Genomic DNA, 21543 nt, shown 5'->3' on the forward strand with positions numbered 1-21543 from the left:
ACAACTGACTTTTGAGAGGAAACCAATTTCCCTTGGTGATTTTCGGAATTAAGATGAGTGCCCAAAAACCGGACTAATATCCGGATCGCTTTCAGCCCGTTTCATCCACTTCCTCGGAAATGAATAAATTCTTCAAGATATTCTCCAAATTTTTTCGTTCCCATTTGGCTGAAAATTCCTGCCGCAAAGTTTTCCCCACATTTCAGTAGTTCTTTTTACTCCCGAGGCCTCTTAAAATCCGTTCTAAAAATGATGACAACGAGTTCCTTCATCATTTCCCGATTATTTCGCCTCCCCGAAGCCGGAAGAGACTTCCTGCATCCCAGGCGCCTAAAAATGTCCTTGATCCAATCGCAATTACTGACTCGATCCCAATCATCCTCATTTTTTACCCAATCGCCTCGGAGGACTCTCCCCGAGGAAACGAGAACGACTCGCCTCTGACGCAAAAGATCGAGTGGAAAAAAGTGATAAAAAAAAACACTGAGTCGACACAGATGCCATAATAAACCATCGAGTTTAGCCAGATGCTACGCTTTCACTGCAAAAGCATGGAATTGAAGAAAAAAAAATGTTGACAGCCATCCGGAAGAATGGAACAGACCGAGGGAATGGAGTCGGACGCCTGCGATTATTCATCTTGAAGTGTAGAAGGTGGAGGAAAGAGGCGGCGATGAGTCGTAGTTGGTATTTCACTGGGTTTTGTTTTTAATGAAGCCCCAGTCGGTTCAAGTGCATCCTCGCAAGCACGTGTTTCCATTTGTCAACAATTCAAACGGCAATACCATTTTTCCATCATTATCCATTATGATATTGTTGTGATGAGCCTCATGCCGATAGGATAGTCGAGAGGTGGGAACTGTCGTAAAGTCAATCAGGCGTGTCAAGGAAGGAAGAAGTTGAGGAATTGATGCGCTACAGAAATGTAAGTTATGAAAATTATAAATTTTTTGTCTTTCACTTTGGTTTTTGCTTGACATCTCAGAAACTATTGGAGATGGCGACATAATCATCTGGACCTTTTGTATATATTTTTTTTCGATCTACAAAAAAGATCTGAATGATATTTTCATCATCTCCTTTGGATTTGATGATATTTAGCAAAAACTTGAAGGGAAATTGGAACAAACGTAACGTTTTTGCGTGAGAATTAAAAATTCCAGTTACATTCGCCCTTCGTTCCGTGAATCTCACTACCCTGAAAAAATCAAAATTATATGGGCGCTAGATGATTTTTAGCTAGAATTATCAAACCGGAAGTGAGTGAAATCAAAACTCCAGCTCCAGAGAATCCGAGAATACACGAAAATGCACTTTTTGTCAAATATTTCGAGAACTACTGACAATAGCGAAATTTTCATCAATACATTTTTTGTAGCTCACATTCCGCCCTACAAAAAAGGTTGTTACAAAAATTTCGCTACCTCCCTCAGATTCCGAGATATCAATCAAAAACAACATTTCTGGATTCTGATTCGATTACTTTCTACCCCCGAATGATCGATTGATTTCCTATTGATTAAATCTTCTTGATCATTCTCCCACGGTCCGTAACCCATCGATCCACGCAATTTATCCTCAATTCAATGAATAGATGAAGGCACAAGTACCGATTGGGTATCGGCTTGGGCCCGTTTGTCCGCCCGTTCAGTTTTTGGTCACGTGGTATCGGATGGATTTGCGTCAATGCTGACCTCCGGAGCTTGGTATCCACGCATACCAACCGGCTCCCCCGTTCACCCGTTGTGGAGACAAACGACTCTTAATGGCCTCTCAGAGGCCTCATCTCTCTCTTGCCCACTCACTCTCATTTATTTTTTCGTCTCAATGATCCCCATTATTTCGGGATTTTTCGGGGGCACGAGGTAGTCAGGGATTCTCGGACTGTTTTCAAGGCGGGGAGGGGCGAACGGTTATTGAATTATCACTGAAGACCTATTTGTTTATACGAGTTTACAGGATATGAGGAAAAAAATATTCGGAATGGATAATGAGCTCTCAAGGTGCACCTTGAGAAGTTAACGAATTAATTCTTGTGAGGTAGTGCTCCTTTTTTATTTTTCGTTACGAATCGATTTGGATTGGAATTTAGTGGAGGCGGGATGAGATGCGGAATTTTGAGTTGATAGGGAACAGTTTTTGGGGGATATATCAGGTTGTAGGGGAGATTGTCAAATCCGATCCCGATGCGGGCGTGATAGTACATGATTGTGACGTACGAAGATGAACCTTACAAGCTCTAAAAGGAACAGACTGAGTTTCATAATATTGGAAATGGCTGATTTTGAATAAAAATCAATCCGGTTGAGTTGAAAACTTTTCTTTATTTGAAATTATATACGAGGAAGACACATCCACACGCTTTGAGATCCTCAGATGGACTAACTAAAGAAGCAAAGATCTCAGAGGTCTGGAACCCTGGCGACATAGACCCACAAAGGTCTCTATTCACTTACAGATGTTTAGACTGAAAAACCAAATGCCCAAATATTCGTCCACGCTCTTCTCAGAATTTCAGATCAGAAAAATGTTCTCTTATAATAATATAAACATACTGTGAAATATAAAATTAATTTTTGTAATCATGGAATGTGAACTCCAACACATAATTTTCATGAAAAATCATTTGTTGATTAAGAACGCACATTAACTAGCGGGTAGCGCGCGAACCACGGGGCCAATTTTGATAAGCCAAAAACCAGTTTGTTTGTATGAGAAAGACGAACAACTTTCATCTGAAACATTTTTCTGTATGTCTCATCGTGTGCATGAAAAATTTTAATCTAATTTTTCGTGAAAAATTTAGATAAAATTATTTATAACAAATTGTTGCCCACTGGAATCGCAAAAGCACCAAAAAATTCGGATTTTTCTACCCCGAACACATCAGTTTCGATCATAAAATCTTGCCGCGCTTTCATGTCCACTTGAAGGGGGTATTGCGTATAGACTATTAAGGAACTCATTATTCTAGAAGGCATTGTAATGATAATAAGATACGAATAGTCAATTTCAGAAGGAAAATCTCTCGAGAAATTAACGAGTTAATTCTCGTGAGGCTGTGCCCCTCTTTAATTTTTCGTTACGAATCGATTTGAATTGTTTAGAATTTAGTCCGCCAAGTGGATATGAACATTTAAAAAAACTCACCCGATGATATCCCGATAAATCAATGGATTTGTCACATCGATAACTCCATCGAGAAACGTTCGAAGGAAAAACCATAATAATTTGTTCAGGGTGTTAAGCAACGTATAGCAAATTACGATTTATCAAATCCAGGCAATTCTGATCAAAGTGGATCACTATTTGGTCCCGAGAGCTACAAAAGATCAACTCGAAAATTTCGCTATCTTCTGTACACTTAAAGATATTCAATGAAAACGAGGTCTTGGAGGTGATTTCAGGTAATTTTCCCAATTTTTATTTAGAATATGTTTTTAATGAATTTCTTCTTTTTCGTTTTTGTTAACGCCTCACGTACGGGGCCCTTATGTTGCTAACACGGAGAGAAATGTTCAGTAAAAATTACGGAACTCACAATTCACTCACCGATTACGGAAGCGAGACGAAAATTTAAGTGACGGTATCGTAATTTTTCACAGGAGATTCAGATAAAAATGACGGAACGCTCCGGAAAAATTCCGTGACAGTTCCGTAAAATTTCCTACAACCACATTTCTCTGCGGAATTACGGAAAAGATACGTAATTTTTATTTTTATTTTTGGTAATCGGATCTGGCCTTCCTTGGGCCAATCAGAGTTCAGTATTCAATAACATGAAGTACTTCCCAATTAAAATTACAGCGGTTATTTCCCCCTAGCTTTTGGTAATTTCCCTCTAGCTCTGCAATTATTTCTCTAACCAAATAACTGTCAAATATTATCCTGTGGAGTGAAAGAAAGTCATCAAGAAAGTCAAAATGAGTCGGTTTGGGAAGGATCCGATTACGAAAAATAATCCGTCGAATATCACTCGACCTCCAAAATTAATCGAACATTTCCCTCATGTTTTCCTGCGTATCAACGATCGGGATAAGTTTTGCTTCGTGCTTCGTATTGACTTAACACGAAGTTTGAAGATGCCTTTCCTGCAAGGTAACCGGTTAATTGCTCTTATGAGAAGTCACCCTCAATTGTGGAGAGATTTAATTGCTGAAATAAAGTTGGCAAATAAAGAGATTAACGCACAAGGTTAACACACATTTGTAGATAGATTTGAGATTGGCATGCATCAAAGTGTGCGCAACCAACTTCCAATCATTTAATTTGACAAGAAAAATCATGAAATTTGGACTTTTTCCAGATTTTTTTCACTCATTTCGACTCAACCAATTGGGATGAACCCAAATGGACTGAACAAATTGCATTTTCATTAATTCATTGTATTTTTTCTGGAAAAAACTACGTCCAAATTCATTCTTTTATAATGTTTTGAATTGCCCTTTTCAGCCACTTTTCAACACTTCAACATATTTTTTCACGAAAACTATAAAGATTTTCCAAAAGGAATTTAAAATCAGCATTAAAATATCTATAAAATAGGGTCAGTCTCGTTTTTGAGGTCGACGTGGTCCGAATTTTGTCGAACCGTGTAATTGATTAATCACATGATTAATTTATAATAATTCCGAAAATATCTGAGAACATTCCAGTGCCAGAGGATCAGGTGTCCTTCTCCAAACAAAACATTTCCATCATGTTTTCATTCTCGTTGACATTGAAGCATTCTCCTACTTCATTCCATAGTTTCTCCTCTCATTTCTTCATTTCCTCGCGATTCACTGCAATTACCATCTGGGTGCGCCTGGAAAATCCTTAAGGAAAATCCGCTCTCTTCAGTCCACATTGCACCATTGTTTACAACAAATTGTCACACGTGTCGTTCAAACAGTTAATGAAATTCCATGGGTGACACGTTTATTCGGGTTTTCGCACGTCGAGTCTGTTGTCTGGGTCATGAATAAACTTGGTACTTTCTTCCTTTCGTATCTGTTAACTTTGTTGTGTATTTTTTTTATACATCAGTTGGAAGGCGTCATGTGTACGGTCTGCTGACGCACGGCTGTGCGAACCATCGGTTCATTCGGAGGGGGGATATTTTACCGTTTGTAACTCCTTTGATGGGTTTTTTAAAATGGTGTTTGTTTGGAGGAGTTGTGAGTTTTCGGGGGTCGAAATCCAGAATTTCGGACCGAGTTACGCAAATTTGGGCATTTAAAGGTCGATCAGTCGTCTAGGAGATGCCGGACAGAAACATGATGTCGACAAGTTCTTGTTCTTCAATATTTTCATTATTGTTATTAATCAAAAATGTTATTTCGGGTATTTTTGTTTGTTCATTGCAGCTTCTTTTCTTTCAAATGTTTTTTATTTATTCTCCTGTTGTTATTCATTTATGTATTATTTTCTTCAGTTATTTTCATTTATTCTCCTCTCGTGTTGTTACTCATTTCTTTACTTTTTTTGTCTGAATCAGGTCGTTTTGTCTGGATCAGGGATCGTTTTTAACGTCGCTCATAAAATTTTTTAATTGTTTTCCTGATGAGTTGTGAATTTTTAGGGGTCGAAATCCAGAATTTCTGGTCGAGTTATGCAGACTTGGGGAAATTGAAGTTTGATCAGTCGGCCAGGAGACGCTAGACGGAAACATGACGTCGACATGTTGTTTTTCTTCAATATTTTTATTATTAGCGCTTTTTGAAAATTTGATTTTGGGTATTTTTGCTTTTTTACTTCATTTTCTTTTCCTTTGAATTTTTTTTTCTCCTGTTGTTAATCATTTATTAATTTTTAATGCCTGAATCAGGGATATTACTTTACCGTTTTCAACGTCTCTGATAAAATTTTGTAATTGTTGTCCTGAGGAGTTGTGAATTTTCGGGGTTCGAAATCCAGAATTTCTGGTCGAGGGTTGGGGAATTAAAGTTCGCTCTGTCGTCCAGGAGGAGATGCTGGACGGAAAAATGATGTCGACAAGTTGTTTTTCTTCAATGTTTTTATTATTATTGCTTTTTAAAAATTTTATTTTGAAAAGCAATAATTTTGGTTCTTCACTTTCTTTTCTTTCTGGTATTTTGTTGAAATTGCTTTTCCTTTTTCCTTAATGTCTGATTTAGGCATAATATATTCGATTTGGGATTACTTTCATTTCTGAATCGATAATGAAATATTCTCGGTTTCGTTTTTTTTCTTGCTCATCGGGGAGATGAGAAAAAAAGGCCTGATGAGTTCATTCAGAGGCGATGGCTCTAGAGAATGCCGTGTTTTTCCACAATTTGATTGGTCAATTAGGACTGGAGGACTCTAACCGGTATTCGAGATCGGATTTGTTACTTTCTTACTTCAACAACATTTTTCTTGAAAATTTATGAAAATAAAGTTCCTTCATGAAATTGTGAAAATAGATCTCGTATTTTTTTCAATTTTTCAGTAGAATTTTGAAGCGAAAAATTATGAAAATTCATATTAAGAGAAAAATATATTTTGTAATACCTGCCTCAAAAGTTCATTTTTCGAAACCGTTTAGTGTGTGTGAAGTCGTTGTTTTACGCACAATGTGCGTAAAGTTCAGCGTAAAGCGAAGCTTACGCACTCGAAATTCACTTTATTAAATTAAATTAAATTAAATTTACGCGCGACCTTGAACTTTACGCACATCGTGCACAAAAGCAACCACTTTACCCCCACTACGGTACCAAACAGTGAACTCGGCAGGTATTACAAAAAATAGTTTTCCTGAATTCGCGACGAGAATTCTGAAAAAGAAAATTGAATCGGTTCAATGTCTCCCGAGATGTCAATGAAAAACGAATTTCAGATTAATTGCTGTATCTCAGGCACTGATGAACCGATTGAGCTAAAATTTCGCACGGAAATGCACTCTAACAACACCAATTATTGGCCAAAATTTCAGATTTTCCGGGATCACTTTACTGGTATTATTGTAGAGATTTATAACGGTAAACCGCTCACGCATGCAGACATTTTCTGAAAACATCATATCCGCGCGTTTTATTCTATTTCAAACCATTGCCAGGCACAATTAGAAAAGCAAAAGGGAAGTTTACAATTCAAGTCGTGCACCGAATGGAATGACGTACTTATCGCCCCTCAGTCGGTTACTAATTGCAAAAATAGAATCAGCCGTAGGAAATAAAAAACATCGAAATTAGAAATTAAACAGACCACGTATGCAGATATTTTCAGAAAACATTATATCCTCACGTTTCATTCTATTTCAAATCATTTCCAGGTAAAATTAGAGAGTTGTAAAACCCAAGATTACAAAGCTTCTGTTCAAAAGTAGCAGAGTAACAGAGACTAGTCAAATCACCCAGGCAATCTGTAACAATACTCAGTATTCTTTATCTTTATTGTTAAACGATTTTCCGAGATTTGGTATGCGCTTTCCTCGTGCCTTCTCACGACATAACTACTCCCATGAGACAATAATACGCATCAATGGGACAGAAAATGTTTCCCGTTAAATCAGTGAGTCAATCGTTAGAAATTAAATGAATAACTCCAATGAATTAGTTGATTTCCAGAATTGCAGTAGTGATTCAGAAAAAAAATCTGAAAATTATTCCTACGTCAGGCGAATTTATTTTTTCATTCATTTTTTTTTCATCAATTTATCATTCATTGAAGCAAAAATTATACGATGAATATTAATCTTCGAACTTTGAACAATTTTATTTTCTGATTTTTCTTTTTTTCTCTTAAAAAATGTCTTTTTTTTTAAACGGTAAGTCTGGTTGAATCGAAGAGTCTAATTTCTTCTATTTTTTTTCTCTCTAATTCTGTTTTCTTCTTTTTCTCGTGACATAAAAACTATCAAACTTAACGGTTCACGAGGTGCATTCCCATGCGTTCAATACTGTTGTTATTTTCACCATTCACTTGCGTAGAGAACACGAATGCTCAAGCCTGTTCCCAATTAGCCCGTGCACAAGCGAATAAATATCTTCACTCCCTCGTCTCATTGCTTTGATTGATGTTTTGATTTAATTCATTTTGGAGCTTGCCCTATCGTCGCCAATTTATCTCGTGCATTGGATTGTCGTAACATCCGTTTGACGTACGTACACTGATAACGAAGCGACTCGCGCCTTCCTGTCGCACTACAGTGCGCGGCTATAAATAACAGAAAATTGCCAAAGTAAATGCACCAAGCGTCGAGACTCAATAATTCACTCAAAATGTTCGGTAAACAAATTGTGTACGCGATGGCTTCGATGCAATGATAAGACTTGATTTTTTTAACAATTTTTTTGAGGATTAGAGAGGAGTGAAGAGGTTTTGTCATAAGACAATCTCCAGTTTTTTAAATTTTTGGAGGTGCGGAATTTTTTTAATTGTACATTTATCTCGCTAGTGAGTGGTTTTAGGGGAAAAATGCGCTAGGCCGTTTCGGTAGAAAACGCAATTGTCTATAAACAAGGTCTTCTGGTATTTTTTCTTAAATGCACTCGTCAGGGAGATAATTGAAATATTAAATCAATGTGGTAAGGTGAAATTGTATTTCAGTAATGTACTTTAGTTTTTACGTCAGTAGGGGCTACTCCCCTTGCTCGCTTCGCTCCCCAATGACGGGGGGCTCCGCCCCCTCGCTCGCTCCGCTCACTCTCCCTGCCTATCATCGTCAAAGGATTCTTTGAAACTTTGAAAATGAAACGCGATTTATTAAAATTGAAAATTTTGCAAGTCTGAAATCTTTCATTTTAATTATGCATTCATCTCGGTAATGAGTCGAAAATGGAGTAAGAGTAAGGAGAAAATGGCGTTAGATCTTTTTTTTAGAGGCCAAAATTCGCTTTGAAAAGGAGCTTCTGATATTTTTTCTCAAATGCACTTATTAGGGAGATAATTGACCAATTAAATAGATGTGAAATATAAATAGATGTTAAATATTGTGAAATTGAATTTCAATAATATATTTTAGTTTTTAAGTAATTAGGGGCTACTCCCCTTGCTCGCTTGGCTCGCCAACCCCAAGGGGCTCCGCCTCCTCGCTCGCTCCGCTCACTCTCCCCGCGTATCATTGTCAAAGGATTCTTTCAAACTTTAAAAATGAAACGTGATTCAATGAAATTGAAAATTTTTCAAGTCTGAAATTTTTCATTTTAATTATGCATTCATCTCGGTAATGAGTCGAAAATGGAGTAAGAGTAAGGAGAAAATGGCGTTAGCTCTTTTTTGTAGAGGCCAAAATTCGCTATGAAAAGGAGCTTCTGATATTTTTTCTCAAATGCACTTATTAGGGAGATAATTGATCAATTAAATAGATGTGAAAACTAAATAGATGTTAAATATTGTGAAATTGAATTTCAATAATATATTCTAGTTTTTACGTAATTAGGGGCTACTCTCCTTGCTCGCTTCGCTCGCTTCCACAAGTGGCCATTCGGGTGTGATATATCACTATTTTACAGAATAGTTCGAAATCAGTGATGAATTAAGTGATTTTGTCACTCATTTACATTGATTCAATCTTAGAATTTTTTCTCTAATATGCGGGAAATTCTAATTAGTGGCAAGAATTCCTAAAAATCCGAGATGAATTTCTAGAAATTAAAGATCGATAAAATGAAAGAATACAAAATTTTAAAAAATGAATTACAGTCAAGAATAAATAAAACAATAAGAATAACTATAAAGGGTTGAGATTTTTGGAAATAGAAAAATAATAATAATTGAAAAGAACGATAATGATGAAGGAAATTTATTCAATCATAAGATTTTACTTTTCAAAATAGACAATTAAAAAACTCCAAAAATATTAAAAAATACATATTACGTCAAATTTGCAATAAAAAAAATATGCCAAAATTTTTTATTAACAAAAATTGAATTTCCAACGAACTGTCCTCTCATGTAAAAAAAATATATATCTATTATGTTGTTACATTTGACTAATTTACTATGATGTATAATTAACTTCGATCGACCAAACTCATCACGCATATCAAAACAATAAAACTGCGTCATAAAATATTTTTTCTCCTCCACATACATGAAATTAATTCCATGTGTATATCTTCCCGTATTGACGTTACATATGCGATAACATTCGGGGTTGTGAGGAGAATGAACAAATAAAAATACGCAATTGCTGTTGTTCCTCGATTACTGGAGATTGAGAATGTAAATCAGCGCGATGAAAAGCGTCAGCGATTGCTTATAATTTCGACACTTTATCGGTTATATGAAAATAGACAACACGATTTCATCAGCTTTTGTCGATGAATTTTTGGTCGTCATCACGTGCCATTAGCCCTCCGTCAGCTGGTCCTCAAGCTCTTTATCAGAACTCGTTTGAATGATAAAAAATCATAATGATTTGAGGAAAGTAAAAAAACTGAATTGGAGAGAAAAGCGAGAAATTAGATATTTCGATTCAACGACACTTGGAATTTTTGAGGAGAAAAACATGATTTGCATGGAAAAAAATGTAAAATAAAATTGTTCAATGTTTGAAGAATAATAGTCATGAGATAATTTTTGCTTCAATGAATGACAATTTTTTTTTAATGTTTTCACAAGCTCTGAGACGCTGAGACGATCGTCTTCATAATCTAATCAGTTCTAAGTCGCAGTAACACGCGTCGATTGAAAAAAAAAATGTTGAATCCGTTCATTTGTTCACAAGATATCGTTGGACAAAATTTTCGTCACATACACAGAGAGAAATTTTTGATAATAATTATCTTACCGTTCTATAAAAGTGTATCATGAGTCATCGTTTCTTCATTTCTATCCCGAAATTTAATAAAAATTAATATATGATGATCAAATTTTATTCAACGTTAGAGAAATTTTATCCTGATGCATAATATTTTACCCTTCCAGTCCAATAATGTTTATGTAGATAACAACGAAAATTCTAGAACAGTTGGTAAATTTACGGGATAAAATTTCTCTAACGTAGAATAAAATATGATCATCATGTATTAATTTTGACTAAATTTCGGGATAGAAATGAGGAAACGATGACTCATAATACACTTCTATAGAACGGTAGGATAATTTTTATAAAAAATTTCTCTCCGTGTGCAACACACACACTCGCCCGTCTTCAAAACACATCAGAATGATTTTAGAGGCCCAGAAATGTTCAGAAATCATGGAAATTCCACATTCGATTTCCGCGGTCATTACAATAACTTCCTCCCTTTGAGTCAGGAAGTTAAAAATGAATGAGAAAACGAATTCGTCTGACATAGGAATAATTTTCAGATTTTCTACTGAATCACTCCTGTAGTTCTGGAAATCAACTAATTCATTCGACTTATTCATTCAATTTCTGATGAATGATTCACTGATTTAATGGGAAACATTTTGTGCCTCATTGATGCGTACTGTTGTCCCATGTGAGTAGTTACACCGATAATGCACGTGAGAGATTGTTTTATCTTGAGAAGGCAGGAGAAAGCGTCGACGAAATCTCGAAAATCGTTCAACAATAAAGATAAAGAATGCTAAGTATTGTTAGAGGTTGCCTCGGTGATTTGACTAGACTCTGTGACTCTGTTACTTCTGAATAGAAACTTTGTAATCTTGGGCTTTTAATACGACTCTCTAATTTGGCCTGGAAATTATTTGAAATAGAATGAAACGTGAGAATATGATGTGCTGTGTAAACATCTGCATGCGTGGTCTGTTTAATTTCTGATTCCGATGGTTTTTATTTCCTACGACTGATTCTATTTTTGCAATTAGTAATCGACTGAGAGCCGATAAGTACGTCATTCGATGCGGTGCACGACTTGAATTGTAAATTTCTCTTTTGCTTCTGTACTTTTGCCGGGGAATGATTTGAAATAGAATGAAACGCGAGAATATAGTGTTTTCAGAAAATGTCTGCTTGCATGTGCAGTTTACCGTTATAAATCTCTACAATAAGACCGGTAGAGATCCTTGAAAATCGGAATATTTGGCCCACAATTGGGGTTGTTGGGGTGCAACTTCTGTGCGACATTTCAGCTCAATCGGTCCATCAGTTCCTGAGACACAGCAATTCATCTGAAATTCGGTTTTCATTAATATCTCGAGAGACATTCAACCGATTCAATTTTCTTTTTCAAAATTCTCGTCGCGAAAATTTCTATCGATTTCAATCTGGAAATGTATCTCGACTACGGAGAAGTTGCACAGTTATCGTCAATCTTCTATTTTTCGCCGGAATCGTTGAACGCGTGATAACTCGTGAAATAATCGAGATAAAAAGTCCAAACCCGATAGGATTCTGTTACGATATTGAAGGTTGGTATTTTCGATGGGCGCAATCGGATTTGTACTTTCGGAGATTTTCAATTTTGTGTGTAAAACTATTTTATTCGATGTCGCAAAAGCTACTCAATCGATTTCACTCAATTTTTTTGTGATACAAGATCTATGCGCGCGCTCTCGCGTGGGCTGATCTGATCATTTGTTGACATAAAGAAATGCCATTCATTGAATTTCATTTTCTCATGAATACCTTATAAATATTGATAATGAATCAAAGAGAATTCCGACTAATGATTGAAGTGAATAGCGAAGTAGAGTAAAAGAATCTATAAAGAATTTTTCATTTTCAATTAATTATCTTCAATTTTTTAAAATAATCGGTCTCCATAAAAGGACAGAATTTACTAATTTCACCGATGATATATATACACATGATATATATATATGAATAATTCAAATTTCTTGAAAGGGGATTTTCGATTACACAAGTAATCATCGATCTTCCTAACTCGATTATTGATTGATAAAATAGTTGAAAATTTGAATATTTGAATTGATGATATTTAAGTGCTCAAAAAATTTCAAGAGTGATGTTATCTAATTGATGCTACAATATTTACCCCTAATAAAATATTACAAATTTGGCTATCCCTGTTCCCGACATGAAGCAATGCATCAGAATTTTTTCCCCCCAAAAAATGCGTCATTATTTTCGCTAATTATTTTCCATGAGCCAAAAGTAGTGACTGAACACTCTCCCTCGAGCTTAAAAACTACCATCAACATCGTAAGCGCCAACTCACACGCGTGTTCCAAGCCCGTTCCCACGATTGTAGTAGGTGGGAGAGGTTTTTCAGCCGATAAAATGACGTTGGCACACTCTTTCCGATTCAGTTGCCTGTGGCAAACCGCGGGAGAACACTTCTCTCGATCTAACGTTTGTTTTGTGCTCGTATCAGACTTGTGGACAGTTGTCGAGTGATATCAGGGTTCATTAACCTGCGGAAGGTGTCTTTACGTTCGTTGAAAAATCATAAGTAGATATGTCTAGCAGTGTCTGCCATGCGCCAATGCCCCCCAGGATCGAGGCTTTTACCACTAGACTCTGTTTGAGGGCTGTGGACCAGTACGAGAGACTGTTCCAGACTCATTTCAGCAAGGTACAGGGCTCATTCGTATGTGTCGGGTGGATCGATATCAGGGGTTTCAACATTTCAGTGAAAACGTTCAGGAATTCATCTCGTGGAACTAGAGTTGAAGAGTGATCGCCTGGGAATTCCGTGTGTTCAGCTCTCATAACTTTTTTTACATTTTTTTTTACAAGAAAAATCGGTTGCAATTACCCCTGCAGTGGGAGAAAAATCAATGGCTCGTGGAACAACAAGTTTTGCCGAAGTAACAAAGTTATTGGAATAATTCAGCAGCGAAGCGGCAGAACGGTTCAAGTCGACTTGGCTCTTAGCTGAGTTCTCGAGGAATATCCCCGAATCTAAGGGAGATACCGGAATTTTCGTTATGACCTTTTTTGGAGGGCGGATTGAGTGCTACAAAAAAGGTTATGACAAAAATTTTGATATCTCCCTTAGATTCCGAGAGATGTATTGAAAACTGATCAGTCGTCAAAAGCGACTTGGACCGTTTTACCGCTTTACTACTGAATTATGCCAAACACTTACAAATAAGTTATTTCATTGCTTTTTTAGTTCGAAATGCAAGATAAATGAATTTGGAGAAACGCAAAAAATTTTCGGGGGTCGGGTTTGAACCCACGACCCTTAGGTTTCCAGTCTGAGACTTTATACACATGGATATCCACTGGAAATTTTTGTTGTAGTATTTTATAGAATAAGCACTACCGTTGAAGTATTTGGGACAACATATTGTAAAAATCTGGAAAACGCGATAGTTGATTTCATACTGGCACGAATTATTGTTAAAAAATTTATATTTTACTTTTAATATAAATTTTCATAGTTTTTCAACTCCAAATTCTAGTGAAAAATTGTAAAATACGAGTTCTACTTTGCAAATTTCATGAAAGAACACTATTTTTAAACATTGTCAATGGAAATTTTCGAAAAATCATCGCAATAGTGCATCGAAAAAATTTATTCTTGAATAAAAAATTAGAGGAAAAAATGATACACGAAGGAAATGAAATGAAATAAATTTTGACAATGAACATTTTTTGAATACACGAAATTACTAAAATTCAGCGTTGTTTCACCAGATTTTTGGGTTATTTAAATTTTCTGGGTTATTTAAATTTTTTTGAAAGGGATTAACGACTCAGAATGCTCAGAGATTTTATTGTAGTTCTACTTTTTATACGATTTTCCGAATTTTTTATTCATTCATTCCGGTCACGTTTACTTTGAGCTACTCTGGAGAATGTTAACGGTCCTCTGCTGTAATGTAGGTTGATCCCTCGTGCATGTGTGTCAGTACGTGGGTGGCGGGCAATTGTTGATTTGTGGGAATTAAAGAGAACACGTGAAGATAATTAACGTTTGTGGGATATTTGTGTAAAAATGAAGTGGTTAATTGTGAGGAGTGTAACTTGATGATCCCGGTAATTGTGAGATGTTTACGTTGATCGTGAAATTCTCTATGAAAAGTGTCTCATGCTATTTTCTTGTTAGTCCATTCGTCATTGAGATAATTTAAAAATTAACGGAAGTCAATCAAAATGAAATTTTCCTGAAATCAAAGTTGATTAAACGTGAATTAGCTCTATAGCGAGTGGTTTCAAGAGAAAATATCGAAGAATGTTTTCTATAGCTAATTAAATGTTGTATTAAATTTCTTGAGGGCCGTCTGACCCTTAAAATCCTCAATACCAGTTGACCTTTAACTTCAAACGTCTTCGAAGGACATTTGACCCTCAAAGCCATTTGATTCTTAATCCCAAACGTTCTTAAGAATTGTTTGACCCTCAAAATCAACTGACCCTCATCTTCAAACGTTCTTAAGGTTCGTTTGACCCTCAAAACCTGGTGACCGTTAGTGCTGAACATTCAGAAAGGTTTTTTCACCCTTGAGACTATTTGACCCTCAACTCTAATTGTCCTTCAAAATCGTTTGACCTTCAAAACCATTCGATCCTCCACCTAAAACGTTCTTAAGGGTCGTCTGAATCCTTGAAACCCTCAACGGCAGACGTCTTTGAAGGTCATCTGACCCTGAAACCCATTTAAACATCAACCGAAAAAAAATCCCATAATTCTCCTGAACAGTTCTGCCTCTAATATTCCATGAACAACCCCTCATCAAGATAAATCAACGTTGAACAAGTCATGAAAAATCTACTAATTTTCCTTCAGTCACCACTTTACAACCTAATCCCACTAATGATAGGAAAAAAGATGAAGAAAAAACTCTCAATAAACTCCGAGAAAATATTAACGACCACTCAGCCCATTTCAACATCCAATAACTCTCCGAAGAAGCCTCGAGATAAATTCCAAAAATCATAATTGAATATTACAAAATAAAAGAAATAAGACGACTTTTACATTTTTCAATTACCTCGAAACGACAAATGTAACTCAGCAAATACGACTTGAGACCCTTATCCGCCGTCTAAATATGCTCTAGATAAAGGAAAAAAAATGGCGAGGAGCGTGGAGGGGGCAGAGAGAGCGACAGCCGCGTGTTTGAGATTAATCGCCCTGACGTAAATGAAACTTGTGGATTATCAGACAGTCAATTGGACTGACAACGCGTGTAATGTTGTTGCAAAACGAGTTTTTGGGGTCTCATTTATTCCATCCTTCTCAGCATCCTCGTTCATGCTCGTTAATCTTTGCACAGCATAATCTCTCCGCTATTTATGTCGCGATGAGGAAACAATTCATTTAAAAAATGGTTATCAGGCGATCTAATCGCGAAGCAGTTTCGGCACTTTCGGATTTTATTATTAAACCACGAGAGCGTTGCAACCGATTCGATAATTAATTCCGTGGCGTCTTATTGGCCGTTTTATTACTCAATTTAAAACTTTGTCACAATAAGGAAGTGTGTCCTTCTGAGACGCTCGAGCGGAAGTGACCCGTATTTCGAAATTTGCCTTCGAGCTAAGGTCCTTGGGGGGAGGATTAAGTGGAATGTCACGTTGAATCAATTTATCATGAGAGCGATGATTGGAGGGGGAGGGAAAATTAGATGGAGAGGGAATTTTTTCACTTTATCCCTTATTTTTCTCTAAGAAAAAGGTTTGTTTTGTATTGAGGGCAAAATGAAAGAATTTGGAAATTTTTAGTTTTGTTTAAATTACCATTGCGTATGTTTGGAGTTGAGAGTTACAGGGTATTGAGGGGTAAATCAGTAGCGAAGCGGTAAACCGGGTTAAGTCGTTTTTTACTATTGGCTAGTTTTTGACGAATATCTCGGAATCTAAAAGAGATAGAAAGATTTTTGTCATGACCTTTCTTGTAGAGCCAATAGAGCGTTATAAAAAAAGTCATGAGAAAAATTTTGCTATCTCTCTTAGATTCCGAGATATTCAGCAAAAACTGGCTAATAGTCAAAATCGACTTGACTCGGTTTGCCGCTTCACTACTGAAATGAACCCTGATGTTTGGAATTCAGGGTCAAATGGTCTTGAGGGTTAAATGACCCTTGAGGAGGTTTGGTGTCGAGGGTGAAATAGTCTTGAGGATTAAACAAATGTTGAAGGTCAAATGACCCTCAACTCAAAACGTGCTGAACGTCTTTAAGGAACGTTTAGTGTTGAAAGTCGAACGGATTAGACCCTTACGCCCATTTGACCCTCAACTCCAAACGTCCTTAGCGGTCATTTGACCCTCAGGACATTTTCTCACAATTCCCGTATCTCCATTAAATTCCGAAATGTCTGATAGAAACTGAAATAAAATTACAAAAAAAAAATAATCTTCTTTCGCTCCTTGTCCATTGAACCCTCGATGAAGATCATTTGAAAAACTTAAATCCTCTAATTAATGCCATTAATTGCAGCCAAATAAGAGCCAAAGAGGCCAACAAAGGGTGAAACAGCAGAATGACCCCTCACCGACTAGGCAAGAACGAAAAGAGACGAGCAGGGATGCGGCAGGCTCATATACAGCCATTAGCGCATTTCGTCAGTGGAGGAAAAACGAGCGCACGACCATCATCGGTAATGCAACAGCAAGCTCCTCTAATCAACTCGCTAATTCACATACCACCAAGATGGAACTCTTTCCACTTGTTCTGTCAGACACTACTATGCCTGAAGAGGACTTGTCGTTGAAATTTCTCGCACTCGTAAGTGGAATCAATGACGTTTTTTATTTATGAAAATTTGGAGAAATTTTCTTAAATTGCTCTCAAATTATTGGACAAATATCAGAACTTCTGGAAAACTCGGAGAAAGCGGGACAAAATGAAATACCAGGAAAAACGACTATTTAGGGAGCATTTTTTTTCAACAGACATTCTCGAATATTCAAAACATTTTTTTTGTAGTGCTAAATTATAAATACCTTATCAACATATGTTGTACAAGGATTTTGTTTTTCGATTTTCTGTTGACGGTTGAATAGATTTGAGGGTGAAACGACCCTTGAAGACATTTGAAGGTGAAGATCAAATGATCTTGAGGGTCAAAGGACACTTTAAGACGTCCGAAGTTGAAGGTTAAATGATCTTGAGATTCCAATAACCCTTAAGGACGTCTAGAATTGAGGGCCAAATGATCTTGAGGGTCAAATGACCTATGACAACGTTTAGAGATGAGGGTCAAATGACAGAAATGCTTATATTTGGGGAAGTTAAGAGTTGATTTATTCTTGAGAGCCAAACGACCCTTTAAATCATTTGCAGTTGAGGGCTCAATTATTCTTAGGGGTCGAAACGGCCCTTAGAGAGGTTTGCAGTTGAGGGTCAAACAAACCATAAAGTCATTTGGAGATGAGAGTTAGGTTATTCCTGAGGGTCAAACGATTCTTACGAACATTGGAGTTGAGGAACTTACGAGGACATTCAGAGATGAGGGTCAAATTATTTTTGAGGGTCGAATGACCTCTAAGGAAGTTTGGAGTTGAAGGTCAGAGTATTTTCGAAGGTGAAACGACTCTTAAGGGCGTTTGAAGAGAACAGTGAAATTGTCTTGAGGATCGGAAATTTGGGGATAAGGGTCAAATTCTTGAGGGTCAAACACTCAAAACGTCAAAGAACCCTTAAGGACGGTTTGAAATTGCGGCTTAAATCGTCTTGAGGGTCAAACGACTCTTAATACCATTCAGGATTAAGGGTCAAAGAATTCTGGAGGGTCAAACGACTCCTAAGAAAGGTTGGAGTTGGGGATCAGTTGGTCTTGAGGGTCAAGCGACCCTCAATATCATTTCAAATTGAGGGTCCAATTATTAACGATCCTTAGGGACGTTTGAAGATGAAGGTCAAATTACTTTTGACGGTCAAATGGCCCTTAAGGACGTTTGGAGCGGAGAGTCAAATCGTCTCGAGAGTCAAACGACCCTTGAAAACATTCTGAGTTAAGGGTCAAATGACCCTGAAAAACATTTCGAGTTGAGGGTCAAACGACCCTTTGGGACGTTTGGGAATGAAGGTCAAATTACTTTTGACAGTCAAATGACCCTTAAGAACGTTTGAAGTGGAGAGTCAGATCTTCTTGAGGGTCAAAAACCCTAGAGACCGTTCAGACTTGAGGGTCAACTGGTATTAATCAAGGGTCATTTGACCCTTAACCCTACACGTCATTAAGGATTATTTGACCCTCAAATAAAAAAAAATCTCAATTCTCCTAAGTAATTATTTTTCCTGGTATTTCCCCTAATAAATAGCTTGGTAACATAACAAATACAATCTCTAAATTCTCTCAATCCTCTCCAGAACGCTCTAGACCTGACAGCTCCAGCGAGCGACATTCTCCTCAAGAACCGTCTAAAATCCTGGTTCCAGCTCTCGGGTCACCCAGACGGTTTTGCCCCGGCTGGTCCAGGAACTGTCTGGAAGCGTCGAACAGGGGGAGCCGAGAATACCGAACGAACAGTCTACGAGACCCTCTCCAAGGACGAACAAATGAGTAGCTTCGTTCCCAGGTACTACCGAGAGGTCCAGTACAAAGGGGACACCTTCATCGAGCTCCAGGATCTGCTGTTCGGGTTCAACGATCCCCACGTGATGGATATAAAACTGGGCACGAGGACTTTTCTAGAGTCTGAAGTCTCCAAAACATCGGAGAGACCGGATTTGTACGAGAAGATGATCGCGGTGGATCCTGATGCTCCGACGACTGATGAACACAGGAATAAGGCAGTGACGAAGATGAGGTACATGCAGTTCAGGGAGGAGCAGAGCTCGACCTGCAGTCATGGGTTTAGGATCGAGGCGATGAAACTGCCTGGGGGACCTCCGATCACTAATCTCAAGACTGTGAAGAGTCATGGGGCTGTTACCGATACCATGAGGCTTTTTTTGGGGAACAGGCGACACATCTGTGAGATGTTGCTGGAGAAGCTGAGGGACTTGAGGGCGAGAGTCGAAGCTTCAACATACTTTCAGACTCATGAGGTGGGTCTCAGGGGGACATTTATTAGTGTTTGCTTTCAAATGGAGGCTTTCTAAAAAATTTTTAGTTTTTTTCTCAAATTTTTTTTGTAAGGGAGCTATGGAATGTCGTGATTTTTTTCATGACTGTGGACTTTAATATGCTCCATTTATTGACATAAATTAAAATTCAATTTTTTGACAGGACGAAATAATACGCAAAAATTTTGATGACATTTCAATTGATGATAGTACTATGACACGAAACAATAGAAGAGGAGAATAATGAAATAAGAATTAATAGAGAGAATCCATTCGGAAGCAAATTGCGAATAAAACAATGATTAATCCTTGATTAATCCCCCCCTGAAAACTTATCGATAAAAAAATTAGTTGTCGTCAATAACTGTCATTATTATTTGCCAACAGGTAATAGGCAGCAGTATTTTCATGATCTACGACGAAGAAAAGGTCGGCGTCTGGCTCATAGATTTCGCCAAGACATATCAAGTGCCTGAGGGTAAACGACTGACTCACAGAACAGCCTGGGAGCAGGGAAATCACGAAGAAGGTTTCCTCCTCGGTCTGGACAATCTCATCTCCATCATCGAAGAGATCCAATCCTCCACGTGATAACGAGCCCGTCACCCATCGCCTCTCGAAAAGAGAATAAACAAACATTTGCTGTTCCTCGTGAGTCAGCTGCCACCGAACTCTATAAGGAAAATTGTAAAAAAATCTCGAGGAGAGATCGCACCTAAATTTGTAAATCGTTGGTGCCTTCGTCTCTCGTACGGGTGAATTCACTACTTCAGTTTTTATGTTAGAAAATGAGAAAGAATTAGGTCTGACGTTTTTACTGATCTGAAAGATGCTTCAGAGGAACAAAATCTTCCAAAGTGGTCGCATGACCCAATTCTGTATATGATCTGCACACTGACATAACTAAATGAGTTATGAATATCATCAACAATAATTTTTCATCCCAAAAATAGTCATCGAATCTTAAATCATTGACAAAAATTGTAGAATTGAAAAGTCATAACAAACGGCTGAGGAGATGAAGTTTTTCTTTGAAGAGTTATGAACGGTTGAATAAATTTACGTGAAATAAGTAAATGAGATTTTTGGAACTTTTTTTTTTTGTTTTTGGAACTTTTCCAGATTTTCACCTGCGGAAATTCTGAGAAAACATTCTGAAAACTCAAAAAAAAAGATTTTTATATATTCAAGTTAATCGATTGAGAATGGCGTCATGAAGACGCTTTTGATAGTTCTATCAATAAAAAAATATAAAAAAGATGATTTTTTCTTATTTTTTTACGTTAAAAGTGAAGTAGTAAACTCATCATGTGCTTAAGATAGTCACTGAAAAATGTACAATCAACAATGATTATTTTTGAAATTGTATAGAATTTTTTAAATGAAAATTTATCTGCTCTAAGGATGCCAAAAAATCAGCTGCTTTTTTATGATTACATTGTAGGATAAGATTCATATGGATTAATGTACAAAGGCTGCCTAGTGATAAAAAGTATTATGTACGACATACAATTTTTATAACAGAAGAGTTCTGGGCTTTTATTTATTCAAAACCCACACATACCAAATTTATATTAATTTAAATCTGTCTCGAAATATCTCGAAAATCTCGAATAAGCGTAAGCGTAAGACTGAAATTCCTGCGTGATGTAAAATCCAATGGAAACTGTGATATATTTTACATTATGAATATGGAAAAATAATCGAAATAACGTGCGAAAGATAATCCAGTCGGGCCTTAAATCAAGTTTATCATAT

At 37.0% G+C, this 21543-nt stretch overlaps 1 protein-coding gene across 2 annotated transcripts; it reads left to right on the forward strand.

Moving 5' to 3' along the window:
* The first annotated feature begins 528 nt into the window (after positions 1–528).
* On the forward strand, positions 529–21313 carry LOC107040945 (inositol-trisphosphate 3-kinase homolog). 2 transcript variants are annotated; one of them, XM_015261270.1, is made up of 4 exons: positions 529–925; positions 17212–17499; positions 19087–19767; positions 20173–21313. In XM_015261270.1, exons 1-4 carry the CDS (start codon positions 911–913, stop codon positions 20374–20376), a joined length of 1188 nt encoding a protein of 395 aa, XP_015116756.1. In that variant the 5' UTR covers positions 529–910; the 3' UTR covers positions 20377–21313. The 2 variants fall into 2 exon arrangements, with proteins under 2 accessions (XP_015116756.1, XP_015116755.1); XM_015261269.1 differs by lacking the exon at positions 529–925 and adding an exon at positions 13147–13394.
* Positions 21314–21543: the final 230 nt, after the last annotated feature.

The sequence above is a fragment of the Diachasma alloeum genome, unplaced genomic scaffold (genome assembly GCF_001412515.2).
Source record: "Diachasma alloeum isolate Michigan unplaced genomic scaffold, Dall2.0 Dall_scaffold_00349, whole genome shotgun sequence".
Lineage (NCBI taxonomy): Eukaryota > Metazoa > Arthropoda > Insecta > Hymenoptera > Braconidae > Diachasma > Diachasma alloeum.

Excerpts from the sequence above, each read along its gene's own strand:
- LOC107040945 (XM_015261269.1), top strand. The coding sequence starts at position 13,278 with ATGTCTAGCAGTGTCTGCCATGCGCCAATGCCCCCCAGGATCGAGGCT. Across the intron at positions 13,395-17,211 it reads TCCAGACTCATTTCAGCAAG|CCAAATAAGAGCCAAAGAGG; the intron begins GTACAGGGCTCA and ends CATTAATTGCAG. Across the intron at positions 17,500-19,086 it reads CGTTGAAATTTCTCGCACTC|AACGCTCTAGACCTGACAGC; the intron begins GTAAGTGGAATC and ends AATCCTCTCCAG.